At 48.3% G+C, this 13,387-nt stretch overlaps 1 protein-coding gene across 1 annotated transcript in view; it reads left to right on the top strand.

Moving 5' to 3' along the window:
* The window catches only part of ST6GAL2 (ST6 beta-galactoside alpha-2,6-sialyltransferase 2), a 23,138-nt gene that overhangs the window by 524 nt on the left and 9,227 nt on the right, over positions 1-13,387 (top strand). Inside the window, exons 2-5 of the mRNA XM_024757969.1 lie at positions 2-95; positions 7,947-8,044; positions 9,426-9,527; positions 11,890-12,064. Coding sequence (XP_024613737.1) covers positions 2-95; positions 7,947-8,044; positions 9,426-9,527; positions 11,890-12,064 — 469 coding nt within the window. The remainder of the gene's footprint in view (position 1; positions 96-7,946; positions 8,045-9,425; positions 9,528-11,889; positions 12,065-13,387) is intronic.

Here is a 13,387-nt window from a genome sequence, read left to right as displayed (position 1 = left end):
CTCGCTCGGCCGGCTGCTCCCGCACGGGCTCCGGACCTGCGCCGTGGTCACGTCGGCCGGTGCCATCCTCAACTCGTCCCTGGGCGAAGAGATAGGTGGGTCCCCGCGGCCCCCCCCGCCCCCAGGGTGGCCGCTCCTGCACTGTGTTTCCGGAAAGTCTTAGGTCTTCTTCCTTCCCTGGGACTGAATGACCCCCGGCGGGTGGAATCCCAGCAGAGGTCTCCTTTTGCGGAGACTCAGAGCAGAGACAGGCGTCCTCCGAGGAGCTGGGGGCCCGGGAAAGGGAAGCCCGCGGCCCTCTCACCGGCCCGGTCTCAGGACCCACCTCCTGCAGAGCCCACGTTGTGCACTGACAGCTCCCAGCCGAGCCTCCACCCCTGATGACCGCTTAATGTGGCAGGAGCAGGAAGGACAGCAGGGGAAACCCCACCGGGCGACGAGCCTTAGGGGGCAGCTCCAAACAGGAGTTTGCAGGATGATAACTGTCACTCGTTCAAGGACTAAATCCCTGTCCCTGGGCTCTGCGGAGAGCCCGACAGCTGGTGAGAGCATTGATCCGGTGGGCACCGTCACCTCCAAGGTTGGCACACACCCAGCCTCTGGGCCCCAGCTGCAGCCTGGGCTTCCATCTTCCCTTCTGTACCGTCTTCAAATCCATTCCTGAGCCCTGGAGAACACCCCTGTTAGTCTGGCCTCTCCAGGGAAACAGACCGGTGGGATACATGTAGAGAGAAAGATTTATTTTAAGGCCTTGCCCCCGCCGTCCTAGCGGCTGGCGGATCTGAAGTCTGCAGGGCAGCAAGGTAGGCTGGCTGGAGACGCAGATGAGTTGATGTTGCTGCCTGAAGCCCCACATCTGCGGGGCTGGCAGCTCGGGAGGGCCCCTGCATCCGGAGGCAGAAGCCCTGCTTCCCCAGGAACCTGCAGTCTAGTCTAATGCCCCTGAGTCCCCTCAGTGCCCAGCCCACGCTGGTGCTGCCCCCGTGAGCCCTCAGGCTCATTTAGCAAACACGCACGTAGCCTCTACCCTGTGCTGGCTACCGTACTAGGTACCAAGAAAACAAGTGCGGATCAGACACTGCATCTGCCTTGAGTCCAGATGTAAAACAACGCCCTCATACATCCTCACAGGTGGATGGTGTTAGCTCGTAGCTGACCTGGACGTGACCTTCAGGGGGCACTACCCACTTGATAGAAAGGAATCGTTGTTTCTGGGGCCCACTCATTGTTCCGTGTCCTCGAGGAGTAGCTGATACTCCAGAGCCATCTTGAGATAGGGCGACACCCTTATCATCAGCTTGCACAGCCCAGACCTCCTCCCACTGGCTCCTGGGAATGAGGCTGAATGTGAAATTTTTAAGAAGTTGAAAAAACAAGGCCCAGGTCTGGACTTGCAGCCTGGGGTGTCAGTGTCCCCGAGCTGACATTAAGTAGACTCGTATTCACGCTGTGTGTCACATAAGCTTGCAGCCAAGCCGAGTCGAGCGGCTGCTACCAATTAGGAAGGAGCATTGGTTCAGAGGCCCCCAGGGCCAAGTAAAGCCACACTTCTCCCTGGTTTTCGAAGACCATGATTAATCATGGCAGAAGGAATTTAAGCAGCTTTAAAGCAGGTGGTGACTTACTTTTGGATTTTTTTTTTTTGCTTTGTTTGAAGCCCCACTGCATCATAGCTGCACATTTGCCTTGCGCTCACCTGCCTGGGAGAATTCCCTTGCTCTTTATTCTGGTGTAAATATCCCTGACCAGAGTCTTGTAAACTCTCCTCCATTCAGAATTTGGAAGAGAGTGAAAGAGACTGGGAGTTCCCCATTTCTGGGGAACATGACACGTCAGTTATATCTCTGTTAGTTTCTAGTATCGGCATTTAATTGATAGCGTCTGCACTTATACAAAGGTTCATGATTAGAATCGTAGAAAGGTAACTGACGAACAAACACACTCAGAAATGTTTTAAATTCTCTATTGTTTTGCCTCAGTTCCTTTGAGTCCAATTTTATAGCCATCGCTACCTTTTTAAGAGTATGTAACGTAACCCAGTTCAGCTCGTAAAGACAAGAAGTCTCGCTTTTTTATAAGCTGGCATCTCTCAGCATCAGCCCTTGTGCCTGCCATGTGCTGACATTTCTCCTTCCGACTCTCCTGAACATACAGAGGCTTATCAACACACAGTTGTTAACACCTCTCCTAGTGAGAACAAATTCACACAGCAGAGTCCTTCAGGAAACTTGGAAGCGGGCATGCTGTACTGTTTAGCTAAATCTGTCTTCGTCCCTAAGCATCTACTTGTGAATCGGCTAAGTGAAGATTAGAAGTCTTGCACGAGGTCGTGGTTTTATGAAAAACTGAGGGCAGAGCTAGAAAAGTTCCTGTGGGTGGCCCCCTGTCTGCCCCGCCTACCCTCCCTGCCTGAGGGCTCAGCCCCTGCGCCCCCCGCTCCTGCCAGGGAACCAGGGAGGCGCCAGGGTTGCAAGTGGCTCTGCTGGCTGCTGCCTGGGCAGTGCCGTCCTGTTTCCCAGTTCTGTTAGACTGAGTCATACCTTGTAATTGTTTAAACACCTCCACTTTGCATATGTTATTGAAAAGCAGACTGAACTGTTTTGGAAACATGGAACGTTCTTTTCTAGAGTGGTGAGATGATCTTTTTTCAGCCATTCCTGTAAATAATAATAATTTGGTAGTGAGATCAGTAGCAGCAATCCCGTGGAAACACACTGCAGATGAGAAAAGTACTCTGAACTTACAGCTGTCACCTTGAATGGGAGGTCAGGATCTGTTACTTGAAACTAGGATTCTGGGAAGTGTGTGGGAAATGGGAGGGTAGGGAGGAGGCTGTGTAGGGAGGGGGCATCTTCCCGTAGCGAGCTTGGGATTTGGCATCCTGTTACCTTAAAAAAGCAAGAAAGCAGGTCATATAGTCATTCAACAAGCACGGGTCCCCAACTCTCCACCAGATACTGTGCTCGCCACTAGTGACAGAAAGATGGATGAGGCCCATCCCTAACCCTCAGATCCTCTGCTTGCTAGTGGGAAAGACAGACTGTAAACAGACAATTCCAATATCACGGTTAGAAGGACAGAAAGATGCACAGACAGACAGGGAAGACATGACCGCGAGGGCAGACGTCTGAGGAGGGGAATCCAGGCCAAAGGCCAGCAGAGCAGTTGGATGAGAAACAGCACAGTGTGGGGGTGATAAGGGCTGGGGACCACTCTGGGCTGGGGGTAGAGAGCAGACAGGTAAGTTGGACGGGTGGGCAGGAGGTCAGCCACTTCATCCTCTTGGATGTCATTCCCCAGAAATTAGACTTCTCATAATGATTGTAATAATAGATAGCACTTAGAGGGTGTTTACTGCAGGGAAGTTCTCATCCTCAGTGCTTTTATCTGTGAACAAGCCTTGCGATGCCAAGTGACAGACACGATTATTCCTGTTCTATGGGTAAGGAAACCAAGGTACCCAGAGACACAGAGGGTAGAGCCGGATTTGAACTCCAGTCTGGGTCCCCGAAACTCCAGCTCTGGCCCCTTGGCCTCGCGGTGCAGAGGTACTGAAATCTTTGAAGCAGAGGAGTGATGGGTCAGTGTTTCATTTTGGAAAGATTGCTCCAGAGCCTAGATTGGAGTAAGCACTTTGCAGGAGCCCCAGTGAGGTGAGACAGACCAGGGCGGTGGGTTTGGGGGAGAGGAGAATCATCTCTTGGGCAGGCCATTCCCCGTTCCCCAAAGGCAAGGCGCTGGCTGCCCTTGCAGATTCCTGAGCTCGGGAAGGGAAGGGAAGGGAGCGGTGGGGATGCAGTGCCCAGGGCTGGGCAGGGAGTTCGTGCTGCTATGCCTTTTGGCTGGCTGCTCCTTGCAGGGTTTTCATCTTTCCTCAATGATGCTCTTAGCCTGGCTCTGCTCTCAAGGTCAACGTGAAATGGCTCTAGCCTGGAGATGCCGTCTCCAAAAATGACGCTTTGCTTTCTTCCCCTGTGCTGGCTGTCTGATCATTCCTCCCTCTCTAAATGTGAACGGACAGCTTAGTGTTGCAGGTGGTTATCTGGGAGAAGCACACCCAGGTGCGCATTTACGAATGTGTCCATGTGACGGGCTCTCTCAGCTCATCGTCCCCACACGCCCCCTCCCATCCTGGTCCATCCTTCTCCCGGCCAGCTGGGGGAAGTTCAGTCTCATCCACGGCAGCCCCGTCCCTACCTGCCTCTCTGTGTCCTCCATGAAACTGACCTTTTAACTCTTCAGTCTCATATGACTTCCAAAGGAGTGAACCTAGATTACCTTTCTGCGCCCTGTCCTTTGTCAAGTTGTTCTAAGGCTTAAAACACACCTCAGTGTAGAACACCAGCTTTTAAAAGCTGGGACATTGTCCGGGGTGATACGATTCATTAGGAATTTCTACGTAATCAATTAGAAATGCACCCACTACTTGGCAACCTCAGTTTGTTCACCTTACCTCTAGACGAAGGCTGTATCTAAGGGTGGCGTGGTTCGGTGGGAGCACTGGTCCAGGAGTGCCAGCATCCTGCTTCCTGCCCTGGTGCCATCCTGGTTACCTCTGAGTGCCTGGAGGCCACCCCACTGTCTGGGCCCCCCCTCACTCCCTGCCTATGGGAGAGTTGCCCCAGGTGAGCAGGTCACATAGTGTCTGGCCTTGCACTTGGAGCCCCCATGATCCTTTCCGGGGCTCAGAAGGTGACGACAATTTTCATCACAGTACTCGGAGGTCTTTTTAACTGTTGACATCGGAACGGATGATGCAGGAGCAATAGTGGATAAAACTGCTTCTTAGCACAGATCGAGGCAGTGGTACCCACTGTACTAGTCCTCACGGGATGTTTTCCTGCCAAGCTTAGCAGTGAAAGCAAAGCATGCCAGCTCCACGTATGGATGTCCTTAATGAAGCAGTAAAAATGGTTAGTTCGGTTAGAGTTCAGTCTTTGAAGTACATGTGTTCTTAAGACCAAATGGGAAATAACACGAAAGCGTTTCTGCCAGCCAACCCCCGACGGAAGGGCACCGATGTGATTGAGCTGTGAGTGGCACTAGCCGCTTTTGTCACAAAACACAACTATACTTGAAACAGATGACTGATGGACGTACTTAACTTAGACTTGGACATTTGGCAGGTATTTTCTCAGAAAAGGAAGTAAGTAAGCCTTGACTTTTAGGAAAATAACTGACAGTGTTTGTTGCCAGTGATAAAATTAAAGCTTTCAACCCTGAGCTTGGAGGCTTCCCAAACTTAAAAAGTGATGAGATCCGTGGTGACATTAATGATATTTGATACTTTATAATGAAATGCTTCAATATTTGAAAGATCTGCATTACTTATTGAACTGATAGCTTCCAAATGACCGCTGCACCGTGTTACAAAATACACGTGGATGAATCATCCTTTATGTTTTTAATTGAAATATATTGGGTTGGCCAAAAAGTTCGTTCGGGTTTTTCCATACCATCTCACGGAATTTTTTGGCCAACGCAATAGCTGATTTACAGTGTTGTGTTCGTTTCTGCTGTACAGCAAAGTGATTCAGTTATACATACATATATATATATATTCTTTTTCAGATTCTTTTCCATTATAGGTTATTACAAGATATTGAATATAGTTCCCTGTGCTACGCAGTAGGTCCTTGTTGGTTACCTATTTTATATATAGTAGTGTGTATATGTTCATCCCCAACTCCTAATTTATCCCTCCCCCACCCGTTCCCCCTTTGGTAACCATAAATTTGTTTTCTGTCTGTGGGTGTATTTCTGTTTTGTAAGTTAATTTGTATCATTTTTAAAGATTCCACATAGAAGTGATATCACATATTTGTCTTTCTCTGACTTACTGAGTGTGATCATCTCTAGGTCCATCCATGTTGCAGCAAATGGCATCATTTCACTCTTTTTATGGCTGAGTGGTATTCCACTGTATATATGTGCCACATCTTCTTTATCCATTCATCTGTCGATGGACAGTTAGGTTACTTCCACGTCTTGGCTGTTGTGAATAGCGCTGCTGTGAACATCGGGGTGCGTGTGTCTTTTTGAATTAGAGTTCTGCCTTTTCCAAATAAATGGCCAGGAGTGGGATTGCTGGATTATACGGCAACTCTAGTTTTAGTTTTTTAAGGAACCTGCATACTGTTCTCCACAGTGGCTGCACCGACTTAACATTCCCACCAAACAGTGTAGGAGGGTTCCCTTTTCTCCACACCCTCTCAGCATTTATTACTTGTAAACTTTTCTTTTTTTAACTTTTGGCTGTGCCGCACCGTGCAGCACGCGGGACCTTAGCTCCCTGACCAGGGATCGAACCCGCACGCCCTGCAGTGGAAGCACAGAGTCTTAACCACTGGACCACCAGGGAAGTTCCTATTTGTAGACGTTTGCATAATGGCCATTCTGGCCAGTATGAGTGGTACCTCATTGTAGTTTTGATTTGCATTTCTCCATTAGCGACTGTTGAGCATCTTTTCATGTGCCTGTTGGCCATCTGTATGTCTTCTTTAGAGAAATGTCTGTTTAGATCTTCTGCCCATTTTTTGACTGGGTCGTTTTTGTTTGTTTGTTTTTTTGATGAATCATCCATTTTAAGAGCAAGATTAACTAATGGATTTTAATGAAACAGCACAAAACTTGATGCTGCTTCACATTCCACACTGCCACTAACCTTTCAGAAACTAGCTCTTGTGGAGTTACGATGAAGTGTCAGAGGAGAACATTCCTAGTCATCTGGAAAGACTCTTGAAATACTCCCACCATTTTCAACCATATATCTTTTTTTTTTTTTAAACATCTTTATTGGGGTATAATTGCTTTACAATGCTGTGTTAGTTTCTGCTTTATAACAAAGTGAATCGGTTATACATATACATATGTTCCCATATGTCTTCCCTCTTGCGTCTCCCTCCCTCCCACTCTCCCTATCCCACCCCTCCAGGCGGTCACAAAGCACCGAGCTGATCTCCCTGTGCCATGCGGCTGCTTCCCACTAGCTATCTACCTTACTACGTTTGTCAGTGTGTGTATGTCCATGCCTCTCTCTCGCCCTGTCAAAGCTCACCCTTCCCCCTCCCCATATCAACGATATGTCTTGAGTCTTCATATACTTCAACTAAAGCAATATACTGCAGCAGACTGAATAGAGAAACAGGTATATGGAACCAACTGCCTTCTAAAAAGCCAGGCGTTAAAGAGATTTGCAGACATGTAAACAGTGCCCTTCTCACTATTTTTCGAAATGTAGTTATTTCTCATAAAAATGTATTTTACAGATAAATTAATAAATAAACATTTACAAGTTTTCTATTTTACTCACTAACGTGATATATTCTGAAATCTGTAATCCAGATAAACAAAAGGTCTCTGGGTTGTCAGTAATTTTCAAGAGTGTAAAGGCATCCGGAGACCAAAAAGTGAGAACCGCTGCTTTGGGTGTTTGACGAATCAGAGATACGTGACCTCACTTCTCACTCTCTCACAGATGGGCTTTGTTGTTTGCTCCAAGTTAAATTAGGAACGTGCATGGGGTTTTTGAAGCTGAAGAAATCGCATAGAAATTCCCCATCGCTGATTAACTCTGCTTTCAGCCCTTTTTCTGGGAAACACATTAGACTCCACAAAGCAGTCTAGATACACACATATGTCTCGAAATTTCCTGTGTAAAGCATGTCTTTAAAGACCGTGAACACATACCAAGTATCTAACTATAACTTAGAGGATAGAGGGCCACTTGTAATGGATTGATGTGTTTTTATGTTTATTTGCCCCCAGCCAGGATCTCATCCTAAGTAAATAGGATTACAAACAGTGCGTGTGTGGGTATCTGAATTTTATTGGGGTCTAGTTAGCTTCAGGTATTGAAAGGTTTGCTTTAAGATATTTTCCTAAATTATGCTGATTTTCATGCAGTGGGAAAAAAAGAAGTAAGTTTGTCATTTATGTGCCCTCAGATTCCCACGATGCAGTTTTGAGATTTAACTCTGCTCCTACACGTGGCTACGAGAAGGATGTTGGAAATAAAACCACCGTCCGCATCATTAACTCCCAGGTAAGATGGGTGGACTGTTTTATAGGTAAATAGCTTAACTGGGTGAATGAAGAGAAATCACCCAGTTATCCATGACCACGACCTTGCTTATTTCTAAAAGTCTTATAATTATAAAGAATTAGTGAAGAAAAGTGCAGAGAAATGGGAATTCGTGTGTGCTGTGAGTAGGAAAAAAGAGTAAATAAGATCAAAAGGAAAAATCAGAGTAGAGGTACAAATATATATATGTAGCATATTGCATTTTGTGAACTGAGGAAAAGAAAGGTAAACGGAGTAAATCATGGGGATGGAGGGGAGAAAAGCAAAGGAACAGAATTCAAGGGTCAGAAGAACAGCTCAGAAACTTTACTTTGTTATTGAACATTTTAAAAAGGAAAATATCTCTTTTTTGTATGTTCTCAATGTTTTCCAAAATTCATAGCAAAATTAGCCTCAGAACAGACCACAACAATTTCTAGAGTTTCAAACGGTATAAAAAAAACGGGGTGATGAGCGATTTATGGTGAGTTTGTTGCAGAACCAAAGATCAGCTTTCTTCGTCTGGCTCTGGGCTCACAGCCTACAGAGGTAAGAAACAGGCCCCGGTTTCCTGAATTCAGAGACGCCACTGATTGAAGATTCCTCATCTGTCTGATGACAGCTTTTAAGAGAGGAGGAGATAAGCCCCAGCAAATTAAAATACAGGTCCCTTGTGAGATACTCCCTAACTTCAGAGATATTAAAATGTGAAGCAGAAGAGGGCATCTTAAAACCTGTGGGAAAATTCCATCTTAAAAATGAAGCAAGTCAAATGCATCCTTTTTCCCCCAGACTATAGTTGACAAAAGCTGATTGGCAGGTGAGACTGAAGGACTCACTCAGGACCAGAGAGGGCCCCAGAGCGGGGACAGTCATACCGGGTGGATTCACGTCTCCTGGCCTCTGGGCCCAGTTTGTCCTGAGTTTGGCGCTCGGTGGGCCTTCTAGGCCTGCAGCTGTCGTTGGCGGGGGCTTACTCGGCCAGGAGTTGCATGAGGAGCTGGTGCCTCTAGATAACTCCAGGGCTGCTTTTTTTTTTGGTGGCGCCGCATGGCTTGCGAGATCTTAGTTCCCCGACCAGGGATTGAACCCAGGCCCTCGGCAGTGAAGGCCCAGAATCCTAACCACTGGACCGCCAGGGAAATCCCTGGTTCTTTTCTTAAAAAAGAAAGCCCTCCTTTGTCTAAATATTTCCTGAGTGCCTTAGCGTGTAAAGCCTGCCTCTCTCCCTCCCCCAGAAAGTCTGAGGAACATTTGTTTTTTCTTGCTCCAAAACTCCTTTTTAAAATTTTTGCCTCTTTTTAAAATGTAATTGTGAAGGCCCAGAGCCTTGTTTTGAAATGATTCTGCTACGTATTTGCAGATTCTGACCAACCCCAGGCATCACTTCACTGACAGTTCGTTGTATAAAGATGTCATCTTGGTGGCCTGGGACCCAGCTCCGTATTCTGCAAACCTTCACCTGGTGAGTATTTCCTTGGTGCCCCCACCCTTGAGGGTCAGACAGCGCCTTTGACCGATACGTAATGGGAGTAAGTCAGGGATTAAACTTTGACGGGCAGAATGAAACCAATCGTGGGTGCGAGTTAAATTCACATATGTTCACACGGTTTGAGTCCCGGTTGCAGTAGCACCCTTGCTGAGCGAAGTCCCTCTGATGCTAAAGTGTTTTTCTGGAGGATTTAAAAAACAAAAACAAATGGACAATGTCTAGATGTTCAGAAAGTCCTAGCGACACCAGAGCTTGGGCTGCTTAAACTCCGAATTTTTCCATCGTGAGATGGTTACATCACCTTTCAAGTAGTTACAAGACCTTTTGAAATACATGGGAAGTTCTTGGCAAGAAAGGCTAACCTTTGTGAATCCTTATTATTGAAATGGAACGTGTCACAGGCTTTTCCTGAGTGTGCCACTCTCGGCTTCTGCCTCCAAATCTTTTTAATCTTATACGATACAGTGTAAACAAGGTTATTACTAGCCATCAAAATATAAGCAAGTTATCGATACATTCACAGCCTCTCTACTTTTGGTGAAACCTGGCATGGAGAGCCAGCGCACTTGTTCTGAAAGGGGGCTGGGAAGATCGCTTACAGTTTAGCCCCGTGAGCGAGGCTGTCAGCTGTGCCAGTGTCTGTGGACTCGTTCTGCCGTGACCCGAGAGGATGCCAGCTTCCTAAGACGAATGTGGGAACAGAGCTCACCCCACCAGGGGGTAACTATCCAGGAGAGCGTCCCACAGTCGGTGGTCCCTCTGGAAGGAGCATTCTGTCACCATGCCTCCTAAGACAGAGGCTGGACACATACCTGGCGTGATTATAACTGTTCTCAACCAGGGGTTCACATCGGCGTCATCTGCAGCATCACTGTTCAGAGTATCCGTCAGAGACCATTTCCCAGGAATCCGGGCGTATCCAGCCTCCACGTGTGGGATTTTTTGTTTTTTTTTAAAATATTTATTCATTTGGTTGCACTGGGTCTTTGTTGTGGCAGGTGGGCTCCTTAGTTGTGGGATGCGAACTCTTAGTTGCGGCATGCATGTGGGCTCTAGTTCCCCGACCAGGGATCGAACCCGGGGCCTCTGCATTGGGAGCACGGAGTCTTCACCACCGCACCACCAGGGAAGGCCCCCACGTGTGTTTCCAAGAATGCTCTCTTGTTGATTCTCCTACACACCGTCTACTGAGAACCGGCATCAAGTGGGTGTTTGCACTTGTCAGCTTCCTTCCAGCCTGGGGTTCTGTGGTTTTAAGTTCTGACAGCTTTCTTGCTGTTGGTGGACCCATGAGAGGCTGTGGCTGTCGGCCCCTGCTTTCCCTCTCCCTGCCCCAGGGTTTGGGGGCACAGTTCACTAAAGATGATCTGGCCCGTCCTTGTCAAAATTTTTAAAGCCACAGACCCCACTCAACCAGGGACTACGCCTTGGGATCTTCATCCGAGCCCATCTTTGCCCGAGGTGTCTGTTTGAAAGGACTGTCAGAACCCTATGAGCTGAGCCTCTCCCCACACACCTCCAAATCCCATTTCTCGGTGGCACCTGAGACACTTCTGAAGCCTTGTTTTTTTAAATCAACCTTATTGTTTATTTTTTCCTTACAGTAATTTTTGTGTAACCGACCTAAGTGCACATTTTGATGGGTAGTAGCAAGTGTATACAGTCCTGTATCCAGCACCACAATTAAGGAACAGAATCTTTCCGCTGCTGCAGAGTCCCCTGTGCCCACCCATCTGTCTCCCAGACCCGACCCGAGACCCAGGCAATTACTGACATCTTTCTGCGCTAGAGATTAGATTGGGAAAACATATTTCTGAAATACAGTGATTGAAACTACGGCCATGGGCCATCCGGCCATGTTTCTTTGTTTTTGTTTCTTTTTTTTCTTCCTTTTTTTTCTTTTTGTTTTCTTCTTTTTTGGGGGGGTGTGTGCCCCTGTTTTTGTAAATAAAGTTTTATTGGAACACAGCCTCGCCCATTCATCTTGTACCCTCGGTGGCTGCTTTCCAAGTAAATACACAGCAGAGCCCAGGAGTAGCAGCAGAGAGTCTATGGCCCTAAAACCCTGATGTGTTTACTATCTGGCCCTTTCCAGAAAAGTCCAGTGACCCCGCCCTAGCCCTTCTCCCTCATTTTACTAAAGAATAAGGCACCAGTCCCCCAGGCTAGACCTCAGCTCTGTACTCACCCCCTCATCCAGTGTGGAAATGCCTGCAGAAGAGGGGTTCCGCATCCCCTCCCAGCCCGGCCCCTCAGCCTCTAAATACCCAGCAACGCGGGCGCCGCCCGGCTTCCCATGGCGTGGTCCTCTGACTGTGTTATTTTTTCGTCTTAGTGGTACAAGAAGCCGGATTACAACCTGTTCACTCCGTATGTTCAGCACCGTCAGAGAAACCCAAACCAACCGTTTTACATTCTCCACCCCAAGTTTATCTGGCAGCTTTGGGACATCATCCAGGAGAACACGAAGGAGAAGATCCAGCCGAACCCGCCGTCCTCGGGCTTCCTTGGTAGGTGGATGCCAGAAGGTGGGATGGCTGGGCAGCGGGGTGAGGCTTAGGGTTTAACAAGTACACACTCACGTTAGATGATAAGAGCACCTAGAAGGTGGCTTTACAGGGAAAATAGATGAACTGAAAACAGCGCAAAGACACTGTCCCAGTTCCCAGTGGGCATGTAACACGCCCCACAGCCCGACATTTCCAAGGGTGAAACGAGGACTGCTTTACCTTCCCTCGTGACGGGTGGGTCAGGATGGGCCCGGCTGGGTGACCCCTTTGTTCCACAGGCCTCGTGGGGTCACTTGCAGGTATTCAGCTGTGTCATGGGGTGGCCTCACTCCCCTGCCTGGCCCCTTGGCGGGGACAGCTGGGAGGCCGGCTCAGCTGGACTGGTGACCGTGTGCCTGCAGGCGGTGGCCTCGAGGGAATTGGACCCTTGACGGGAGCTCAGGGCTCCTATCAAGTGTTCCAATGACAGGAAATCGAAGCTGCGGTTTCTCAGGGCTGGAGGCCTGGGGACTCTCTGTGGGTCACCGAGAGACTCAAGGGCCGGAGACCCCAGGGCCACCTGGGACCTACCACCCGCTCGCGTGCACATTGGTGATGTGGGCCCGGATGAAGGATGGGAGTTTGTGGCCAGAGGACCACACCCGAGACGTTGCAAGTTTCCTGGTAGGTCTGGGCTTTGAGTAGCCGGATTCTAGAGCCATGTCCCACTGTCTCCAGCAGACCCGCCAGCTGCAGTCTGAGAATGGACTTCCTGTAACGAGGGCATCACAGTTGGTTCTTGTGTATTTTTCTGTAGCCAGGCTCCGATCCACAAGTTTGTGGTCTTAACCCACTTCTCTTCCTGTGTTTCAGCCTCTTGCCCCAACATTTCCTTGGTTTTACCTGAATAGGGTAATATTAAGGGAGGTCTTAGATCCCCTTGGCCATAAGAAAGCTACAGTGGAACCGAGGATAGTAACTTTGTCCATAAACCACTGCTAATGTTCTCCACCCTAACTTCGACGAATTTACACCCTGCACCTTAACTCAGGTGCGCGGTCGGTCCCCATGACTAAAGGAGCGTTTGTGGAGGTGACACGGGGTGGTGAGGGGTGCAAGGCGCCGGAGTATCCGAAGCGAGGCTTGCGGGTTTTGAAGCGGGTTCGAGGTACTATAATAATGTGAAATATTTTATGCAGAATTCAAGACAGATTAACGACGCTGCGTGCTGTCTTCCTCAAGCATAGCTCCTCCCACCCATTTTATGTCGTGCCATCAGGATGCTTTGTTTCCAAGTCACTTTGCGAAATCCTAAGTGCTGTATCTTTTTTTTTTTTTTTTTTT

The sequence above is a fragment of the Neophocaena asiaeorientalis genome, unplaced genomic scaffold (assembly GCF_003031525.2).
Source record: "Neophocaena asiaeorientalis asiaeorientalis breed wild unplaced genomic scaffold, Neophocaena_asiaeorientalis_V1.1 scaffold497, whole genome shotgun sequence".
In the NCBI taxonomy this organism is placed as follows: Eukaryota; Metazoa; Chordata; class Mammalia; order Artiodactyla; family Phocoenidae; genus Neophocaena; species Neophocaena asiaeorientalis.
This window is presented reverse-complemented; position numbering and strand designations above follow the sequence as displayed.